The sequence below is a fragment of the Lutra lutra genome, chromosome 10, assembly GCF_902655055.1.
Source record: "Lutra lutra chromosome 10, mLutLut1.2, whole genome shotgun sequence".
NCBI classification, from domain to species: Eukaryota; Metazoa; Chordata; class Mammalia; order Carnivora; family Mustelidae; genus Lutra; species Lutra lutra.
In genome coordinates this window covers 74,505,220-74,525,575 of record NC_062287.1, presented here as the reverse complement: position 1 = coordinate 74,525,575, position 20,356 = coordinate 74,505,220, and the positions used below count along the sequence as shown (strand labels likewise).

General features: G+C 43.8%; 1 protein-coding gene across 3 annotated transcripts; it reads right to left on the bottom strand.

The window, feature by feature from the left end:
* Positions 1–78: 78 nt before the first annotated feature.
* Positions 79–16,180, bottom strand: HTATIP2 (HIV-1 Tat interactive protein 2). Of its 3 annotated transcripts, XR_007120832.1 has the most exons (7): positions 15,825–16,029; positions 15,263–15,458; positions 12,640–12,747; positions 4,037–4,174; positions 1,948–2,009; positions 954–1,230; positions 79–294 (listed from the first exon to the last, which is right to left on the bottom strand). XR_007120832.1 is itself a non-coding variant. In XM_047690514.1 (6 exons), the coding sequence occupies exons 2-6, from the start codon at positions 15,455–15,457 to the stop codon at positions 1,005–1,007; spliced, it is 729 nt and encodes a 242-aa protein (XP_047546470.1). In that variant the 5' UTR covers position 15,458; positions 16,036–16,180; the 3' UTR covers positions 516–1,004. The 3 variants fall into 3 exon arrangements, 2 of the variants coding, with proteins under 2 accessions (XP_047546470.1, XP_047546469.1); XM_047690514.1 differs by lacking the exons at positions 79–294; positions 15,825–16,029 and adding an exon at positions 16,036–16,180 and having other exon boundaries at positions 516–1,230; XM_047690513.1 differs by lacking the exon at positions 79–294 and having other exon boundaries at positions 516–1,230.
* Positions 16,181–20,356: the final 4,176 nt, after the last annotated feature.

Sequence of the window (20,356 nt, the reverse complement as noted above, 5' to 3'; positions counted from 1 at the left end):
GTTAATCACTACTGGGATCCTAGACCCTATAAAAGAAACAAATATTTCAATTTTATCCATCCATAGCAAGTACTCATCCAGTCACTGTTAACTGGAACTTCCTGGAAATACACGGCTACCAGAGGCTTTGGAGAGTGGTTTAAAATAATATAAGCTATGGGTCAGGCTGACTTGGGTTAGAATCCTGGCTTTGCCATTTCCAGCTTCAGGTCTTCAGCTTTGGTCCCTTGGGCAAAGCACTTAACTGCAGTGAGCTTCAGTTCCCCATCTGAGACATGCGGATGATAGTAGCACCTGCAAGGATTGTAAAGATTGTGGAGGGTTACAAGACAGAGAGCTTGTGTAAAGGCTGGCACTTAGCCAGCACCAGATAAATACTAGCTGTATTCTATCATCCAACTAGCCAAAATGCTGCGTATCAGCACTGACACTTGGACATTTCCTAACAATCACCCAGGACTTGTCCATTTATCTTCTTTCCTATATTTAATTCTCCCATGAATCTTACAAGCTCGGTTATATAATGGCTTTTATTATATGTTGTAAAGAAGTAGTAAGGCAAGACGCCCACTGATACAAATACAGCAGTCTGCAGCGGGTAACTCAGAGACACAAATGACAATTTTAGAACAGAAATCATCTGCATAATATAAGGTTTGTGCAGACAAGCCTTTCAAAGCAGGCCTCCCCACCAGTGGCACCAGAACCACTAGGGGAAGCTTTAAGAAAAACAACAGGTTCCTGTGCTCATACCCTGAAGATTCTGCTTCAGGGATCTGAGGTAGAGCCTACGGATCTCTGTTTTTGAAAAGCTCCCTGGGCAATGTATTGATCCGTCCGACCAGGCTCTGCACTGCTGGTGCAGGACACAGTAATTTGTTACTGGATCCAGCAGCTGAAACTAGGGAAACCACAGTTAAAGCACACTGACTTTTTTTAGACCCTGAAAGTACCAATTAGGCAGTGGGTGTTGAGTTCCAGTAGAAAGCGTTTCTCCGGTGCGGTCATGGCGTGAGAGAGCTATCGGCTCTCCCCAGGTCATGGATGGCCTTATTATCCAGAAGTTCCTTCTTCTTGCCACTTGGGTTCACTGCGTTGTTCAGCATTGCCCTAACCACAGTCGTCACTGGCACAGAGTGCCCACTGGCCCAAGATTCTGGTAAGGAGCCAAAGAATTTCCTAACCAACCACTCCCCCGGGCGAGATTCTTGCCTATCGCACAGCAGAACTCTAAAGAGAAAAAGAAAAGCAGAGGAAGAGATGGTTTATTGTCTTCAGACCATACAGGGTGTTATGAACTGTACTGTGCCCACCAAATTCATGTTGAAGCTCTAACCCCCAGTGAGGCTGTATTTGACAACAGTGCATTTACGGGGTAATTCAGATTAGTTTAGGTCGCAAGGGTGGGACCTTGATCTGACAGGACGGGTATCCTTACAGGGGAGGGAGAGATTTCAGATACCTCTCCATACGCACGCAGAGGAAAGACCATGTCAGGGCACAGAGAGGAGGCCATCTACAAACCAGGAAGAGAGGCCTCAGCAGACACGGACTCTGATGGCAACTTGACCTTGGATTCTACCCTCGAGAATTGTGAGAAAATAAATTTCTGTTGCTTACACCACCCAGTCTGTGGTGTTATTCTGTTACGGCAGCCTGAACAGATTAATACAATGGGTGAAAGGTTTTATTTGGCGAATGAAGAGGATTTTTTTTTTAAGGCAGCAAAAGCGACCCAGGAAATTCCAGACTACTCTGAACCTGGCACCAACAAACGGTCTACCCTTTCCTTCAAATCCAGAAGGCATGCTCTTCAGAGGAGCAATTCAACTCTAACCAACTTCTTTCATATCTTAGAATATCCTAGTTGTCAGCCTCTTTACATGAAAAACTAACTTCTAGGGAATAACGAACAGTAGCGTACTATTAGGGAGTATGAATACTTACCCAGGCCTAAAGACAGAGTAACGATCAAACTGTAATTCTTCAACCCTAGCTTCTACTTCTCCCTGTTAATAAAAACCACTTGTATTTAATCAAGAAGACCAATTTACTGTAATGCTTATGAGGGGATAACTTGGGGGTTTGAAGATAATCTGCTTCCGTGGGTCTCAACAATTGTAAATATTGTTATCTGGAATTTTCGAATCTGGGAAGTTAAGGAAGAGATCGTTTATCCTGATAGGCAGTGTAGAGTTATAAAAGATGTCCTGAATGAGAGGATGGCTGCCTAGTCAGTCCGGCCTCTCATGTGACTGATTTTAGAACAGATCCAGAGAGTAGGTAACCTGTTAGGAGCTCAACCATCAGTGAGTAACTTCTCCTTAGTCTGGAATTAACATTGCAGGCTGATGAACATCAACCCTTTTTTGGTTTCTAGATAGTTCCAGTGGGTCAGAAGATGCACAGACTCTCTCTATTACTGTCTTCCTTACAAATCCCATCAGATTTCAAGAGACAGTGAGATGACATCTATACGATGGCTTTAAATTAAATTTGTTAAACAAACCATGAATTTTCATGCCAGGCATCTCTAAGAACAGAAGTGCCAGAGGAGCTCAGGCCACAGGGACATCTGAAGGCCTTGTGAATTCAGTGGCATGCTCTCCTCTTTCCTGGCCTGTTCATACTGTTCATTTGGTGCCTCACCTGACACATCACATCATCTTGGGTAGCTTTTTAAAAAATTCATTAAAAATTAATGCTTTTTAGTATATTCACAGATATACTTCACCACAACCTAAGTTTAGAATTATTTCTTCACCCCTGCAAAAAACCCTATACCAACTAGACTTACTCCCATCCTCTCCCCCCCCAGCCCTAGCCACCCATTAATCTTCCTGTCTCTATATTTGCCTATTCTGGATATTTTATATACACAGAATTCTACAACTTGTGGCCTTTTGTGAAAGGCCTCTCTCTTTTAGCATGATGTCTTCAAGGTTCACCCATCTTATAGCATGGATCATGCCTTTTTACAGGTGACTAATACTCTTTCCTATGTATGTATCAGATTTTATTCAACCATTCATCAGCTGATGGATATTTGTGTTGTTTCTACTCTGGCTATTGTGAGTAATGCTGCCTCGACCATTCATATACCAGTGTTTATGTGGACAGATCTCTTAGCTTTTATGAAGATAGGTTCTGTCTCTATTAGCAGGGTGCATAGAAGAGTTAACATAGCAGGCGGACACTGTTACCTTAGGAAGGCCTGCCTGCGAGGTGACCTTTGATTTGTGTCTGGGAACTTGGATACTATCATTTCCTAACTGATAGGGTGGTTTATATTGCCTCAGCTATTTGTACAAATTATGTGGCTTATGCTGAACACTTGCTTTACCTCTGGAAGTTTATAATTTTTTTTTTCCACACTCAAGGTGCCAATGTGATTGACTCCATCAAAACTGAACTCTGGCGCTCAGGCGGATTTCTCTCATTTCTCAACACTCATTGCTGAAGAAATTTAGCACGTGTGACTCTACTGAGAGAAGACTCTTGGAAGCTCATACCCATTTCCTCCGACTTCACTCCATGAACTCCTTCTCTTTACTGACTTTGGGCTTCACAGCCTTTTATTGTAATAAATCATAGCTATGAATCTAACTATATGCTGTGTCTTGCGAGACCTTCTATCAAATTACCAAACTCCGGGCTAGCCTTGGGGAATCTCCAAACAAGCAGATTAGAGTTACCTTGAGGGCAAGAGCCATAACCAATACTACAATGTCATCTATTCTGGGAAAGTTTAAGAATCACGGCCTCAAAGTCTCTTCTAATACTCAGATTCCATGCTGCCATTCAAGACCAGAGCTGTCACAACTGATTTTGTGATTATCAGGTAATCAACACAGGGAAAGACAATGGATTTCAAATCACGCCTGTTTACTAAATATATCCATGCAAAAACAGTACCTGCTGCTATGAAAAAATGGATAATATAGTGCATTTCTATCACTTAGCATTTTATATTACTTAGTATTGCCAATTAGCCAGGGTTCTCCAAAGTATATGAAAGACAGAAACGTGCACAAACCTTAACTTGCAGATATAAAAAACTGCTTGACTTATCAGCTCCCTTAGAGGACAGCAAGTTAAAATGTTTACACCCTCCAGCTTTTGCCAGCTCTGCAGACTTGAGGACATAATCTCGATCAACACGAACAAATCCTTCCTGAGGGGGAAAAAGGGTATGAATTATTTCCAAAAAGTTATGCGTTCAGCTCAAAGATGACGACTCAGGTTGGGCGACAGGCTAGGAGGCCTGCAGGAGAATGGGGATCTAAATAAAATGCATCCAAGCAGAGGCTCCGGGAGACGCTCCAAGCATGATCCTCAGGACAGACAGACCAGCTGCGGCAGCAAGGCCAGTGAAATAATAAGAACAGTGACATTGAGACAAAAACACCAAACAAATCTGCAAGGAACAAAAGGAATAATAAGACCAGGCCAAGAAATGGCTTGAAGTCACACATCTCTTTGTCTTTTAGTAACCTTCTGATTCTCAATTTTCTCTGTGTCAGCTCTAACGGGCAGGGATCTTGGGGCATAGCTGAGAACTCTATCCAGGCACTATCAGAACAAAGTCTATTTAATTTCCCATTTTTGTGTATGTTTTACAACATACTTCATATCCCAGGAAAGAGTGAATCCTCACGTTTTTTTTACTGATGGGTATATAATCGAGAATGTTGGGGCGCCTGGGTGGCTCAGTGGGTTAAAGCCTCTGCCTTCGGCTTGGGTCATGATCTCAGGCTCCTGGGACCAAGCCCCGCATCAGGCTCTCTGCACATCGGGAAGCCTGCTCCCCCCCTGCCCTTCTCTGCCTGCCTCTCTGCCTACTTGTGATCTATCAAAAAAAAAAAAAAAATGTTTGGGGACCCCTGGTCTAGACTTAGTCGGGTGAGTGTAGGAACAGGGTATTTCTTCTTAATTCAAATCTCAGCATTAATGTATGCTCAGCACATGACAGGTAATCTCAAAACATTTGAACGGATGAATAAAAGTCCAATGAAAGCAGAGAAAGCCAAATCCAGTTAGAAAACAAAACAAAAAACAACTAAGTGGCAATAAATGGGAGTGGAGAGAATGGTACAAACAGTAGAATGTAAACTCACTTCCAGGGTCTAATGGAGGGACACATGCCTATACCCAGACAAGGGAAAGCCGGAAGCAACAGCTTCTCAGGACCACCACGAATGCCGGCATCCTCAAATTCCAGAGTGCTGGAGAGGAGTCTAAAGCCTAGTAAACTTTAGACCTACAACTACATAATGAGGTTTTCTATAAGGACGATTCCAAATCAGAAGACTACGTTACCACCATAATGATATTTTTTAGTTCAAGATTTGGCCTAGGGGACTTATTGATCCTAAATATTTTATTTCATAAGGAGAGGTGGGTCTTGCACCTCCAGAAACCATATCCAACCGCTTCATTGAGAGATGTGAAAACAAGGGCCAGTGACCTGGTGAACGTCCGGTCTGAAGAGAAAACTGAGAGCGGAATGCTGATTCTTGCCTCTGAGCCATGCTCTCCACTGTGCCCAGTACCTGCTCATCTCACACTGCCTGCAGCTAATTCAGAGGGCTCACTCGTAACTGGGGTGGCCCCACAAAGATGTCTGTGTGCCTTTCCCCGTACCTGTGAATACGTTAGGTCATACAGCAAAGGGAAGTTCAAGCTGCAGGGGAATTAAGGTTGCTAATCAGCTGACCTTAAAATAAGGTTATTCTGTGTGATCCAACTGGGCCCAATGTAATCACAAGAGTCCTTAAAGGTAGAAAAGGGAAGCAGAAGAGAAGGGATGAGCTATGCAGTGTGAGGAGTACTCAGTCCCCTGTTCCCCCCGCCCCGAAGATGGAGGGAGGGGATCGCACACCAAGGAAAGCAGGTGGCCCCTAGTAGCTGGAAAATGTAACAATGGATTCACCCCACCCCCCCCACCCAGAGCTTCCAGAAGGGAACACAGCCCTGTGGAACCCTTGATTTTTCCTCAGCAAAATCCATGTTGCATTTCTTACTTATAAAACTGTAAGATGATACATTTACGTTGTTTTAAGCCACTAAAGTTGAGGCAATTTGTTACAGCAGCCATAGGAAACTAATCAGATTTCAATTTTAAAACAACGGGCCCAAACTTTTCCAGATTTGTATGGAAGTCGGTCATAAAAGAAAAGTAAGCATATTGTAAGTATAGAGCTCGGTGACTTTTCATCAACTGAACACCCTCTGTAGCCAACCCCCAGATCAAGAACTAGAATGTCACCATGACCCCAAAAGCCTTTCCTATCTTCCTCTGTCAGCAGTGACAGTATCTATTTTTTAAAAGATTGTATTTATTTATTTGACACAGAGAGAGAGATCACAAGCAGGCGGAGAGAGAGCGAGCGAGAAGAGGAAGCAGGCTTCCCACCGAGCAGAGAGCCCAACGCAGGGCTCGATCCCAGGACCCTGGGATCATGACCTGAGCCAAAGGCAGAAGCCTTAACCCACTGAGCCACCCAGGCGCCCCAGTGGCGTATATTTTTAACCACACCTGTTACCTGCAGAGCAGTGTTAGGTCTCATGTGACGTAACATAAACGTCACTGGTCACCACACATCACCACCCCTTTTTCCGTGTTGTACATGTGCACGTTTGAGCCTCACAACAGACTCGCCTACTCGCTGACTCCAACTCACGGTGCTGCTCTTCCACATCTGTGTGAAGCAAACCGCGTTCCTGCCCTGCCCCTCAGGGAGGGTCCTGAGTCTCCTCAGAGCCAGTCTCGAATTGAGATTTTACATGCGCTGAAGGAATCCCCAAACTCTGATTCCGAGAACAGGTCCGTTATTCACAATGAAATCCCAGCGCTGACTAGTGAAATCAATTCCTTTTCATTGTTGCTGCTGTTTTAGCCCTATTTCTTGGAAGCGTCATCATAGTTGTCTCTGTTAAAATGCTTTTTTTTTTTCTTTCATCAGCTTCTTTAAAAAATAAAGGAAAGATTCAGCCAATCACAAGTCCCTGGACCGACGCTGTCTCTCTCGCTTAATCCAGGGCCAGTAAAGGGATAATTTGATTAAACTGAGACCCTAATTTATTTGGCTTTAGTTCTGGATCAACCTCTTCTTAATAGAGTCCTGCCATCTCCAATTGTTTGATGAAAATTAAAGTGACATAAATGCCATGGGACTTTTTCAATCTGATTAGTCAGCGAGAGCACGTCAATACCAACCTAGCCATCAGACTCTGGCGTCCTTCCTTTCACGGGCCTGGCTAACAACTGACAACCGCTCCGTGAAGGACGAGCGCCCACGCTGCCGCGCAGACCCCCACACTGGGCCCGTCATCCCTGTTCAATGGGCCCTGTTGACGAGGTGCCCATACCTTTCTCCACTGCTGTTCTCTGGACAAAGCTAAATATTGTTTTATTAGCAATCAATGGCTGTTAATCCAAAATGATTTCACAAATCCTCTGAGCCCCCAAGCTGATTATAAATACGCATTTTTCTAAGCCCACAATTTTTGAATTTCACTTCCCCCACCCTGATGCGTGGCCTTTTAGCTGATGAATGAAACTCGAAAGCAGAGGGGTCAACGGCTTTCAAGGACTTAGAAACCAAACTAAAGCGTGGATCCTGGTGACAGACTTGGAGATACCGACACACACCAATTTTCTCTGCAGTGAGGAAGATTCCATTTAGAGATAGAAGGAAGCTGTCTTTAAAATCTAATTAACATCCTTTCTTATTCTCTAGCGGTGCAGATAAAAACAACAACAACAACAATAGAAGAAACAAGCTAAAACAAGCTATTTCATAACCCAGAAACACAGTTTTCATGTGTTTTCCCAGAAAAACCATATTTAGTTTCCCAAACCATATGGCAAGAGAAAAGACATCTCTTCTGAGAGCATTACAACCATTCTGTTGCAGTGTCTTTATGATTCTTTACTCAGTGTATCTTATTTTAAGCTAGAAATCAGAGTTTCTTCCAGAAAAAGGAACTGATTAAGTAAGTTCCTACTATAAATTTCCTTTCCCAGCACCCGCTCGAAAGAATAAACACAACGTAATACAACTTGGCAGAATCTCCACAGGCTCCACAAACCATTTACTCTTCAAATCTTATTAAAATCCAAAGCTAATAAGTATTTCTTCTAATCTTCTTTACACATGCCTATAAACTAGGAACACACCAGCTTACAAACAACTTCTCCTACTGAGGTATTTCGGCACTGACGGGCATGACCAGAGAGCACCCCACAATGACTCAACATCCGCGGTTTCCTTTTCTAAGGAGGAAGGATCTGTCATTGTAAAGGGGCGCACTTAGCCACATTCCTGCTTCAGATTCTTTCTGCTTTACTCCCATTTCAACCCAGCCCTATAAATTAGACTAGAAGACAGAGATGCAGACAAACAACAAATGGTATAATCTTAAGACCTCATTGGTTGGTGTTTCTGGAGGGCATCTCTCTATTTGATGTACAGTGGTAGAACCAAGATCCCGGTTAGAGAAAAAGCTCTGGATAGAAATCAAATCAAACAGATAACTGAGATTCCTGAGTCTATCTCTTATGTTCTCACATAATGTTTCCATGTGGGGTCTTCTTTTCTCTGGGTGATGGAAGTCAAAGAATTCTGCAGACTAACGGGGGTTTCAGTGGCCACCTCCTACTCAGTACTGACGAGGAGGCACCCGCCCATGGGAGCAACCCAGCACACCCAAGCTCCCATGGCTATCTGGTACCAAACACAGCCTCAAGCCACGGAGGCCCTATGACTTCACAAGCCCCCTTCTAGACATCGAATCAAATGGTACACATGACAACAGGCGGCAGCAAACTTTTCTCATAAAGGATGAGAAAGCAAACCCTTTCAGATTTGCAGGTTTTTGTTATAGCAACACAGCTCTGCCATCACAGCAGCCACAGATAATACATAAAGTAATGAGAACAGGAGTGTTCCAATAAAACTTTATTTATCGATACTGAAATTGGAATTTCTTAAATTTTCACTTGATATATTATTCCCCTTTTGACATTTTTTAGCCATTTGAAAATACAAAAACCTTCTTAGCTCCATGGGCTATACAAAAACACATAGGCTGTATGTGGCCCACAGCCTTGGTCCACAAACCCCTGGATTCGAAGGATGTTTCATTAGAATCAGAAGCCAGGAGACTCTAACGAGGCCTCATGAATGTTACAACGGCTGCTTTAATCACATTACTGGCATTGTCCATTCAACAGAATCCAAAAACCTGAACCGTGAAGAAGCCAATGGAGAGGCAAAACCTTATGACACCACCTCGAACTCACTAGCCACATCCTTCTCTGAATACAAATAAGGGGAAAACGCTATTCTCAGCGACATCTTCGAGTTTCTGCTCTACACCCCAAGCCAATGTAGATCTGGTCTTCAAAGAGTATTGCAACCTTTCCTAGCACACAAGTTGCTTCTTATGGCCAGGTGAAGGCCATCTGGGACTCCAGTACATAGAAAAGCAGCAGGAGAGGAAGACTAACACACCCTAATGCCTTGAGAAAGCAGCTCCAACAAGAGGATGGTTGGCTTCGTCTAAATCTCCCAAGATGCTACAAATAGTTGCTAAATTTCCAGCCTTGGAGTTTCGGACCCAGTAGATATGGGGCCAAGTAAGGAAGCCACTGCACGGACTGGAGAGCTGGGGCCTGTGAATGTGAAATCATCTAACACGATTTAAAGAAATGGTTTTCCAAACAGCTGAAAGGGCCAACAGACCTATCCCTACACCAGTTTCAGAGGAAATCTGAGAAGTCTGAACTTTATGGGTTGTAATATTTTCCCCAAAACTCCCATGTTGAAATCATGAGTTCTAGTATCTCAGAGTGTAACCTTATTTGGAAACGGGTCACTTATTTGGAAATGTCACTGCTGATGACATTAAGTTAAGGTGAGGTCATACTGAGTAGGGTGGTTCTTAATCTACTTGGACTAGTGCTGTTGTAAAAAGGAGATATTTGGACAGAACCACACATACTTGGGAAAAACACTGAATGAAGAGATAAAGATAGAAGGAGGTCATCTATGTCATCTATGAGTCAAGAAGAGAAGCCTGGAAGTTCCTTTCCTCCCAGCCCTCAGGGGAACCAAAGCTGCCAATGCCTTGATCTCAGACTTCAAGCCCCTAGAGCTGTGAGACACTAAATTCCTGCTATTTAAGCCACCCCAGGTATGGTGCTTTGTTATAAGAGCCCCAGCAAATTCACACACTGAAGATCAGAGAGAAACAAGATGGCTACTCAGAGGGTGTCAATAATGAGACAGAAACCGGTAATTTCTTGACATTTCTATACTGGAAAGTCCTATTGCTAAGGAAAACTGGGGGATGTTCCAGTTACAAAACAGCTCCAGAATGACACCAGGCTTGTACCAGCTTCTCAGTATCTATCTGATGAGCTTTTTCTGTAGACAGGGCTGCCGACCCAGAATACCAGTAGGATGAGCTTGGAAACCCACAGTCCCCATCAAACAACTATTACTACCTAGCCACTTGGAAACTGTCACCTCTTTCGAATTGCCTAAAGTTATCACAACCTCCAAATTTTGTATTGCATCCAACCTAAATTAGCATCAAATTTCTTTAAAAAAGACTTTCTGGAAGAAATGTCAGTTTTCTTTCTGTCACTATCCTCTTGAACCATTTAAACCCCAACTCATTTCTGAGATTACATTTGGCTTGCTAGTTTTTTTCTCTGCTTACCCATTAATCCTTATATCTTTTCAAACCGATTTTGGAAAACAAACTGATTTTGGAGCCTGAGGGGTAGAGAACCAACTCCATCTTTAAAAAAATAGTCTGGAGAGGGAAGACATCCGATTCCTCTGATTAAAATTGCTTTACACAATTTCAGTGCAACAAAGCAATGTAGACTTTTTCTTGGGGCACCCTATAATGAGATTTGCCTTATGTCATGAAAATCAACTGCTCTATGCCTAATGCAGTGGTTTTTATTTTGCTGAGTCACTGTCAAAATCAGGCTGGCACTTGAGACAGTTCAACTTGCGGTGTACTAGAACAAAAGTTTGTCAATGCTTTTTGGAGGGCACACTGCTTGTGACTCTCCCTGGGACAGAAACTATACTAGATGCTGAGCAGGAAAATGACCCTTTCTAGGAGACAAAATGTGCTAATTCCTGGGAGATTAAACTTCTCTATAATCCAGACTTCCCAGCACAGAGCTCAAAACCCAGCTGGGTTCCAAAGTGGACATGATAGAACCGCAGAAGATTTGGAAATACATCCCTACCAAAAGCATAAATAGAATTATTCTTTGAATCACCAACAGGGCCAGAGAAATACATCTGAGCTGAACTCCTTAGTTGGTATGAACCAACAGTTCTTAACCACATGCCCTCCTAATGATTCTGATACACAAGCCTGTTCATAAATCTATGATAAGGCCCCACAGCAGCATCATGGTCCTGCATATTTAATAGACACATTTAGGCACCTATGTGGCTCAGTCCGTTAAGCATCCAACTCTTGCTTTTGGCTCAGGTCATGATCTCAGGGCTGTGAGATGGAGTCCCACTTCGGGGCTCCGCAATGGGCATGGAGCCCGTTGGGGATTCTCTCCCTGTGTCTCTGCCGCTCCCATCTCCCTCCCCCTCCCCACTTTCACTCTTGCACTCTCTAAAAAATAAATAAATAAATAAATAGATAGATGAATAAATAAACAAACACATTTAGCTCCAACAATTTTCTGCCAGAGGAATAAACTATAGTCAAGGTATAAATTAAGATGTATTAACACGTGCTGAGGATCTACATAGTAAGCAATGACTTTTTTTTTTTTTTAAGATTTTATGTATTTATTTGACAGAGGGAGAGATCACAAGTAAGCAGAGAGGCAGGCAGAGAGAGAGGGGAAGCAGGCCCCCCCGCTGAGCAGAGAGCATGATGCGGGGCTTGATCTTATGACCCTGAAACCATGACCTGAGCCGAAGGCAGAGGCTTAACCCACTGAGCCACCCAGGCACCCGTAAGCAATGACTTTTAACTAGATAGTAACCTAGGACCTCTGGACAGAGGCCGATGTGATTTAGAACACCATTAAAAAGAAGATAAAACGTGGATTAGAACAGTTCTGCTTCAGTTAGGGCTGAATCACCACTAAAGGCTGAGTCATCACTAACGGCTAGCTGAATCGTGCCTCTGTTCTGATGTTCTGTATCTTAAGTTTAAAACTTGGCATGAAAATAGGTTGATGTAAATCATTCATGTGAGAGAGAACGCTTTAAGTTTAAAACATTTATAAGAAAAAAAAAAAACTTATTGCTAACAGCATGAGCCAGTTACTTTTACTCAGACATAATGCTTTGCCTTAGTCAGGGGATGTAAAGATAGCAATATTTGTAAGAGGCAAGACCTTGTAAATATTTATGATGTCTCCAGCACGAAGGTCTGAACTCAAGGGTTACTTTGAAGGAAAGATGAATTTATCAGTACTATTCAAAGTACAGCAAAGGCTACGGCAGTACATGAAATCGTAAATGATAAGAGCTTATTACATGTAAGCACTACGGATGTAAAGAAAAAGAGTAACCAAGAAAGGAATCATTGATATTACCAGCCAGCGAAAGAGAAAGGGGTCTATGTCTTCCTTACCGCCCCGGCTTTTTTTCTGGTAGTACCCAGGCAACAAAATCCAACATCATGACCTTGAAAGGCAGAAGCGTAGTCATCCAACTTCTCAAAGTCCACAACTTCTTGATTCTAGACAACAAGGACACAGCTGTATATAACTTGATGTTATTAAAAAAGAGGGGAAAAATACTCCTCTAGATTTAAAGAATAAATTACAGAACATTACTGAACAGGCTGCTCATTTATCATAAAACTTTGCAAGCTCTCTGCTCTGGCATCTTTTCTCCTGCCATTCTTCTTCTATCTTTTCCATGCAAGTCTACTTAGGAAGGCAGATTCCTACAGCATGAGAATCATAATTCCAGAGAGTGCTTATTTTACCTAGTAAGAAACCTCTGATAGAGCTAGAGTGGCACTGGTGCAGAGTGGCAAAAAACTGGGGCATTAGATATTAAGCATGGATACACTTAATAATGTACATGATATTAATAAGGTACCGGGTAGTTTTTAAGACTTATGAGCAAGTGACTGTTACAGGTACTGTTCACCAAATGGATACTTTGCTGGGAGACAAACCAGGTTTAATAATATAATTAAACAGAAATAAAATTAAGGAAAATGCATAATCATATTATAAAAATTTTTTGCAAGCTCATTTTTTTCCCACTAAAAAGCAATTATCTGAATTCAAAATCAACAATGCACTGTATGTTCATGGTACACATAACTGGACCATAAGTGATTCGGATCTCTAAAGTCAGGTTCAATTTTAATTTTCTCTCTGGAAACATAAAAGACCTGTCTATACTACCAGGAGGGACACCAGTGAAGTACAATGTCAGGGCAAGTAATGGTGTTTGGGATCTCAAAGACCTAGGTTCAACTCCCGAGCCTGCTACTTAGTAAGCATGTAATTTTGGTCAAGTTATATGCCTCAGTTTTTCCAGCAATAAAATGGGAACGATAATCTTTCCTTCAGTCCAATTCATGAACCACCTGTATTAGAATCAGCCAGTGAGTGCTTGATAAAAAGGCATATTAGGAGGTGTCACACCAATACTTCTGAAGCAGAAAATGCATTTTTTAAAAAGATTTTATTTATTTATTTGACACACAGAGTGAGTGAGTGAGAGAGGGAATACAAGCAGGGGTAGTGGGAGAGAGGAAAGCAGGCTTTGCACTGAGCAGGGAAGCCAGATGCAGGGCTTGATCCCAGGACCCTGAGATCATGACCTGAGCTGAAGGCAGATGCTTAATGACTGAGCCACCCAGGCACCCCAGAAAATGCACTTTTAATAAGCATCCTAAGTAATTCTTGTGCTCACTCAGATTTAAGAACCTCCATGTAGGGATGCCTGGGTGGCTTAGTCGGTTGAGGGTCTGTCTCTTGCTTATGGCTGAGGTCATGGGGAGATCAAGCCCAGTCCAGCGGGGAGTCTGCTTCTCCCTCTCCTTCTGACCCTCCTCCTGCTCATGCACTCTCTCACTGTCTCTCTCTAAAACAAATAAATGTTTAAAAAAAAAAAAAAGAACCTCCATGTCACTTCACAAGTTTGTTGTGAAACTTAAAAAAGACAGATTGAGAAGTTCTCATCATCCAGGAATTCAAATAAAATGTAGTTTTCCTTCCCTACCATCAGCTCTTTCAAAACAATTTTTCTGGCACTGTGAACATGCTGAAGAAAAATATGTTCCCATTAAGTGCATAACCCAAAGACATGTTACCAAAACTCAATTATCAAAGCATGGAACTCAGTATCAGTTTCTAATTACCGGAGGTATTTGACACACTCCATGAAGCCAGTTGTGAAGACCACATATGAACTAAGTCTGAGCAAAGATGTCCATTTTAAACAGAAAAGTCCTGATGGACACAGAATAGATGTAAAATGGTCTGACCATGGACCTACAGGGGTTAAGAACATCTATTTGTGAGACCACTTGTTGTTTGGGATGTTCTACCTGTGAAGCCCGTGGGACCAACTTCTATAGCTATGGGGATCTCGGGATCACACTATAGTTTAATTTACTGTATTTCACAACTCCCTTTACATGGGGAAAGGGATCTCCACAGAGCTCAGACTGCAAGTATTTAGGGAAAGTCTGGCATATCCTTTGGTTAACCATGAAAGTGTGACAATGAAGAGAATATTCCATTTACAAGGCTACAGCCCTGGGACGTTAGGTGCGGCAATTCTCGTAGGTGAATAATCTCACCTTTATTGCCATAGACCTTGCCTGCAATTAACTGACATTAATACTGAGTGGGCACGTAAATAAAACAGGCAAAATGGTTGAGAAAATGGCCCCAGGTTATCAGGCGGTCTCCAGAACCCAGCTTGAATGGCTCTGAAAACTGGCTCTTCTCTCTTCTGAGCCCTCATTACAAGCCAGGCTGGCCTTATAGGGGTCTAGATGGAGAGAAGGGCTTTGCCCAAGGTCATATAGTGAGTGGGGAGGCCAACCCCGGCCTGTAACCAGGACTCCAGCTTCCAGGAGGGGCTCTCACACACCATTCTGGGCCACACTGTGATCACCTCTCCTCCACCACAGGCCAGGAAATGTTCAGCCTTTAGACATGAATATATGTTCACTCCGAAGAATCACTGCTATTATATTTTTGAGTCCCAGCTCAAATACCCACCACATTTTTATAAGCATCTTCATCTAAGGTGAGCTTTCTCCGGCCAATGAGCGTGACTTTGGAAAACAGGCTCTGTTCCAAGATTTCTTTTAAGAGCACTCTGCCGGTTTCTCCGCTGGCGCCCAGAATAAAGACAGATTTATTTTGCATCCTGAAGTCTTCCCGAAGCTTCGGCAGTGCCTCAGTCTCGGCCATGCTGCAGAAATAACATCGATAGCTGCTGGTCTTGGGATGTTTAAGGGATGGCCCTAGCTGAACCGGGGTAACAATGGTGGTTTATTTGCTCTGGGAAAAGGTATATTATTCTCCGAAGTCTGGGCCCAGCGGAAAGTGCTGAATCGCCAAGCGGAAAGTGCTGAATCACCCGCAGGGCGTGGCACCCTGGCCGTCGCCCGAACCTGAGCCAATCTACACCTCCGAAAGGACCTAACAGAAGAATACGCCCAGGTGCCATGGCACCCAAAGGCCTCGTTCCCGACGCTACTCCGGGTTCCAACCCCATCCCTCCTCTCCCCCACTGGGGTGCAAGGGCCCAGCTCGGTCCCCTGCGCGGAGGGGTTACCTGGAGCCAGGCCCCGACCCCCCGTCCTCACGCCGCAGCAGGAGCAGGGCGGCGACCAGTATCACCGCCGCAGCCGCCACCGTGCTCAGCGCCGCGGGCCCGGCTGTCTGGGCTTCACCCCCTCCCCGCGGTTCTTTGTCCCCTCGCCCCATTCGGCAAGTGCTCCTCCCAGGTGGGCCCGGGGGTCGCCAGCAGCAGAGTCTGCGCCTACCCGATTACGTCTTCGGGTGACTTCGCGACGCCGCTTCCTCGCCCCGCCTAGCGGGGCGGGGCCTGGGGGAGGGCGGGGCGTGGACGGGTGTTTGGGCGCAGGGCCAGGTCGGCCGCCAACACAGGCGGTGTCGCGAGCTTGGAGACCGCCCCCTAAACGTCAGCAATCGCGAGCACCCTCTTTCCGCGCTCCTTGCACCACCCAGGCTGAGCTCGCCCCATCCATGGCCTCAGCCAATAGACTGGACCTTTGCTGGTTTCTAAAACATGTTTCAGTTGTATATTGGACAACTCTGTCTCAAGTTCAGCACGTCAAAACCTTAACCTTTGCCACCCAACCACCCCAAACAAATGAAACAAACCTACTCCTTGCCTCCCCTGGGTTTCACTGTTCCTATATGCATTCTCACACTCCTCACCCCTCCCTCCTCTCCCAAGTCAGAAATTTGGGCGGTCCCCTTTGACTCCTTTTCCTGGCTTTTCCACAATTCATTTTAATCAAGTCTGTCCTATCTGCCTTTCAGATACTTCTCTTGAGTAAGCCTTGCTCTCGCCATAGCTCACCAGCATAACCAGTTTCCCTGCCCGGTCCCAGGCGGTGAGCCAGGGTGACCTTCCACACCGGATCCTGAGGTTCGCTCTCCCAAGCCACATCAGCAGTGTTTAGAATGTAACAGTCTACACCGGACAAGCTCTGGATCTTGGAAACCCTGGACAGGAGTTAGAATCACAAGCAGGAATCTAAACGACAGAGACAGAGTGTGTTGTTGGTTATTTGGGGCTGCCCAGGACTCAAATTCTATCCCTATTTTTGGGAATTCCAAAATAAGTGGGAGGCAGGACCCCACCTCCCACTCTAGAAGCCAAGAGAAAGCTTTGATCTCTCACCCAACTCTTTGGTATTGTATGTAGGTGAGACCTGAGCTCAGTTCATCAGACACTGACAACCAGGTTTTTCCGCTTTGCAGGGAGTATTAAGTAGATGCAGTGGAAGCCTGAGATAGGGTTTGGCTGGGTGGGAAAAGGTATAGGATAAGAGTATCCTCTGATCTGTCAGCCAGCTGATGGTGTGCTCGGTTCTGTGTTTTGCCTTCTTAATTCTGGACTGTTTTCAGAGCCTGTTCTTTATAGTTTCTGTTATTCTTCTAAAAATTTCGTTTCCTGCTTAATAACCAGAGCTACTTTCTCTTGCTTGCAATAAAAAAAACCTTGAATGATACAGAGCAGAGTGATTTGTTCCCCACTGGCCAGTCATGGTGCTAAGACCCCTCCCTTTGAGTCCTTACAGCTTTTCTACTAAAATGCAACTTAAAATCTTGTCAGCTAGCCCTGTCTCAAGAATTCATTCATCTTATCTGTTGCAGAGATTATTAACTTTCCTCTAGTGTACATTCTTCTTCTCTTCCGTATTATTTTTTAATTGTGGCATAATTGCTATACAATAAAATGCAACCATCCTAACAGTTCAGTTCCATGATTTTAGACAATTGTGTATACACCTAGGTAACCCACCTAAACCAAGATCTAGAACATTTCAGTCATCTTGGAATCATACCTTCATTTCTCTTTCTAGGCAATCCCTCCCTATCCCAGAAGCAACCATTTTCTGATCTATTAATACAGATTAGTTTTGTCTGCTACAGAAGTTCATTCAATAAAATCATACAGCATATACTCGTTGGTGCCTCAAGTTTTTCTGCTCAACATAATGCTTTTAAGACTCATCCGTATTGTTTGTAGGGTTGCATTATTTTTTTTTAAAGATTTTATTTATATATTTGGAACAGAGAGATCACAAGTAGGCAGAGAGGCAGGCAGAGAGAGAGGGGGAAGCAGCTCCCTGCCAAGCAGAGAGCCCGATGCGGGGCTCGATCCCAGGATCCTGAGATCATGACCTGAGCCGAAGGCAGAGGCTTAACCCACTGAGCCACCCAGGAGCCCCTCTAGGGTTGCATTATGACCTTCAAAGGTCCTAGTGACCTTGTGGGCCCCTTTCTTAATAAAAAATAAAGTTAGGGACGCCTGGGTGGCTCAGTTGGTTAAGCAGCTGCCTTCGGCTCAGGTCATGATCCCAGCGTCCTGGGATCGAGTCCCACATCGGGCTCCTTGCTTGGCGGGGAGCCTGCTTCTCCCTCTGCCTCTGCCTGCCATTCTGTCCGCCTGTGCTCGCTCTCTCTCCCTCTCTCTCTGACAAATAAAAAAAAATAATAAAGTTAAAAATTCATCTCTTATATTTGTGTTACTATAAAAACAAATATGTCTGTATTAATTAACATTAATAAGATGTTCTCTTCAGGCTTAAAGTTCATTTTTTCCTCCTGATAGTAAAGAAATTGGAACATTCTCATGGGCCTGGGCACTGCACCTGCTGTGCCAAATGGGTAAGACAGCCCTGGTTGTTTCGTGTATCAGTACTTTGTTCCTCTGTATTGGGGACTGGAGTTCCATTGTATGAATATCCCATCCCAGGTTGCATTATCCTCCTCTTGATGGACATTATTCTCCTCTTGGTTTGTTTCCTGATTTTGGCTATTATGAATAAGGCTCCTATGAACATTCTTGTACCAATCTTTCTGTGACATGTATTTTTATTACTCCTAGGAAAATACCTAGGAGAGGAATGACTGAAGAGTTCGCTCAGCTGAACACATCTTTTTATTCTCCTACCCACTTGGCATCATCGATCTTTTTAATTTTAGTCATTTAGTGAATGTTAAATGATGATATGGCTCCTCGTCTTTCTTTTAGTATAGAGTCCCAAGTTATATTGGACAACATGGCTGTCCATTTAGATTCTATATTTCCCAGTCTCACTTGCAAGCCAATGTGACCATGTGACAATGTTTTAGCTGATGAGTGGTGAGCAGATATAATATGTGCCTGTTTGAATCACATTCTATTTCATTTATTTTTGCATTTTTTTAAATTTATTTTTTTATTTGAGAGAGAAAGCATGAACGGGGCTGGGGCCGGGAGAGGGAGAGAAAGAATCCTCAAGCAGACTCCCTGCTGAACATGGGGCTGGTCCTGGGGTTTGATCCCACAGCCCTGAGGTCATGACCTGAGCCAAAATTAAGCCAAAATTTAGCCAGGAGGCCTAACTGACTGAGCCACCCAGGTGCCCCTTGAATCACATTTCAAGAAGGAAGTTCCCTGCTCTCCCTTCACTTTCCCTTTCCTCCTATCATTAGGCCAGAACATGAAGGTGGTGCATTCTGAGCCACTGAGCCACCTGGTGAGCCAGCTCTGACCATGGGAAGAAAAACGCCCCAGGCCATGGCAGAGCAAGAAGTTAGAACCTGAGTCCCTGGACGACTTCCTAGAACAGAGACATTTACCCAGCCTGGACTGTCTGCCCTCCTGTGGGCAGTGGGAGAGAAGTAAAGGTCTGTCATGTTGGAACCACCTTAATTTTGTTTCTGCAGCTTAGCTGACCGTTGCCTAAAATCCTTTTAGTCAATCTTGCCAATGGGTACTTAGTGATTTTTTTAATGTGAGCTAAATACTGTGCGAGGCACTATAGATTTTTCCAAGATGAATCAGATACCAGATACAATTACTCTCTCCTGAAAAGGCAAGTCATGAATAATACTTGAGGAGTCAAAAAAAGTACATGATAACATTCTTAAGCACCCCCAAAACCTTCATAGGGTTTTGCACATGCTAAATGCCAAGTGAGTATACAAACAAGTGATGGAAACTCAGAGAAAGACAAGCCCATGACTTTTTTCTCTGACAGTTGGTAAGCATCAAAGCCCTGAGATAATGTGACATGTTCTCAGTCACAAAAGTCCATGGCCAGTGGGGAAAGAAAAGCATAAAGGAAGGAGGAGAAAAGGAACATGGAAAGATCCTGGGTGAGAAGACCTGTCTGGCAAGTTCAGGTTTGACATCACCTTTACTTAAATCAAGTCTTTTCATCATCTTGGCCTCCATTTTGTTACCTGTAAAATGAGAACTGTTTTATTAGGTTCATTTTGCTCCAAGGAGCAGCGACTCTCACCCCTGCTATATTGTAGGTGAGTACTGTAAGGACACACATATTGTGTAGGGGAGACTGAATCTCCCAGAAACCTGAAATATGATCTGCCATAGGGTTTGGCTTCATGGAGACAGAACTGAAAGGGTCGTTCCGTGTTTGGCTCAAATGGAGATTCTTTAGGGTCAAGAATCCATGCATCTTCACTTTTCAGCTATATTTTTTTACTTATACCTTAATTTAGACTCTTTCTGTTTATAGCAATTGAAATACCAACTCAAAATGCTTGGAGCAAAAAAGAAAATATACTGACTCATGCAAATGAAAAATTAGTGTGCGTGAC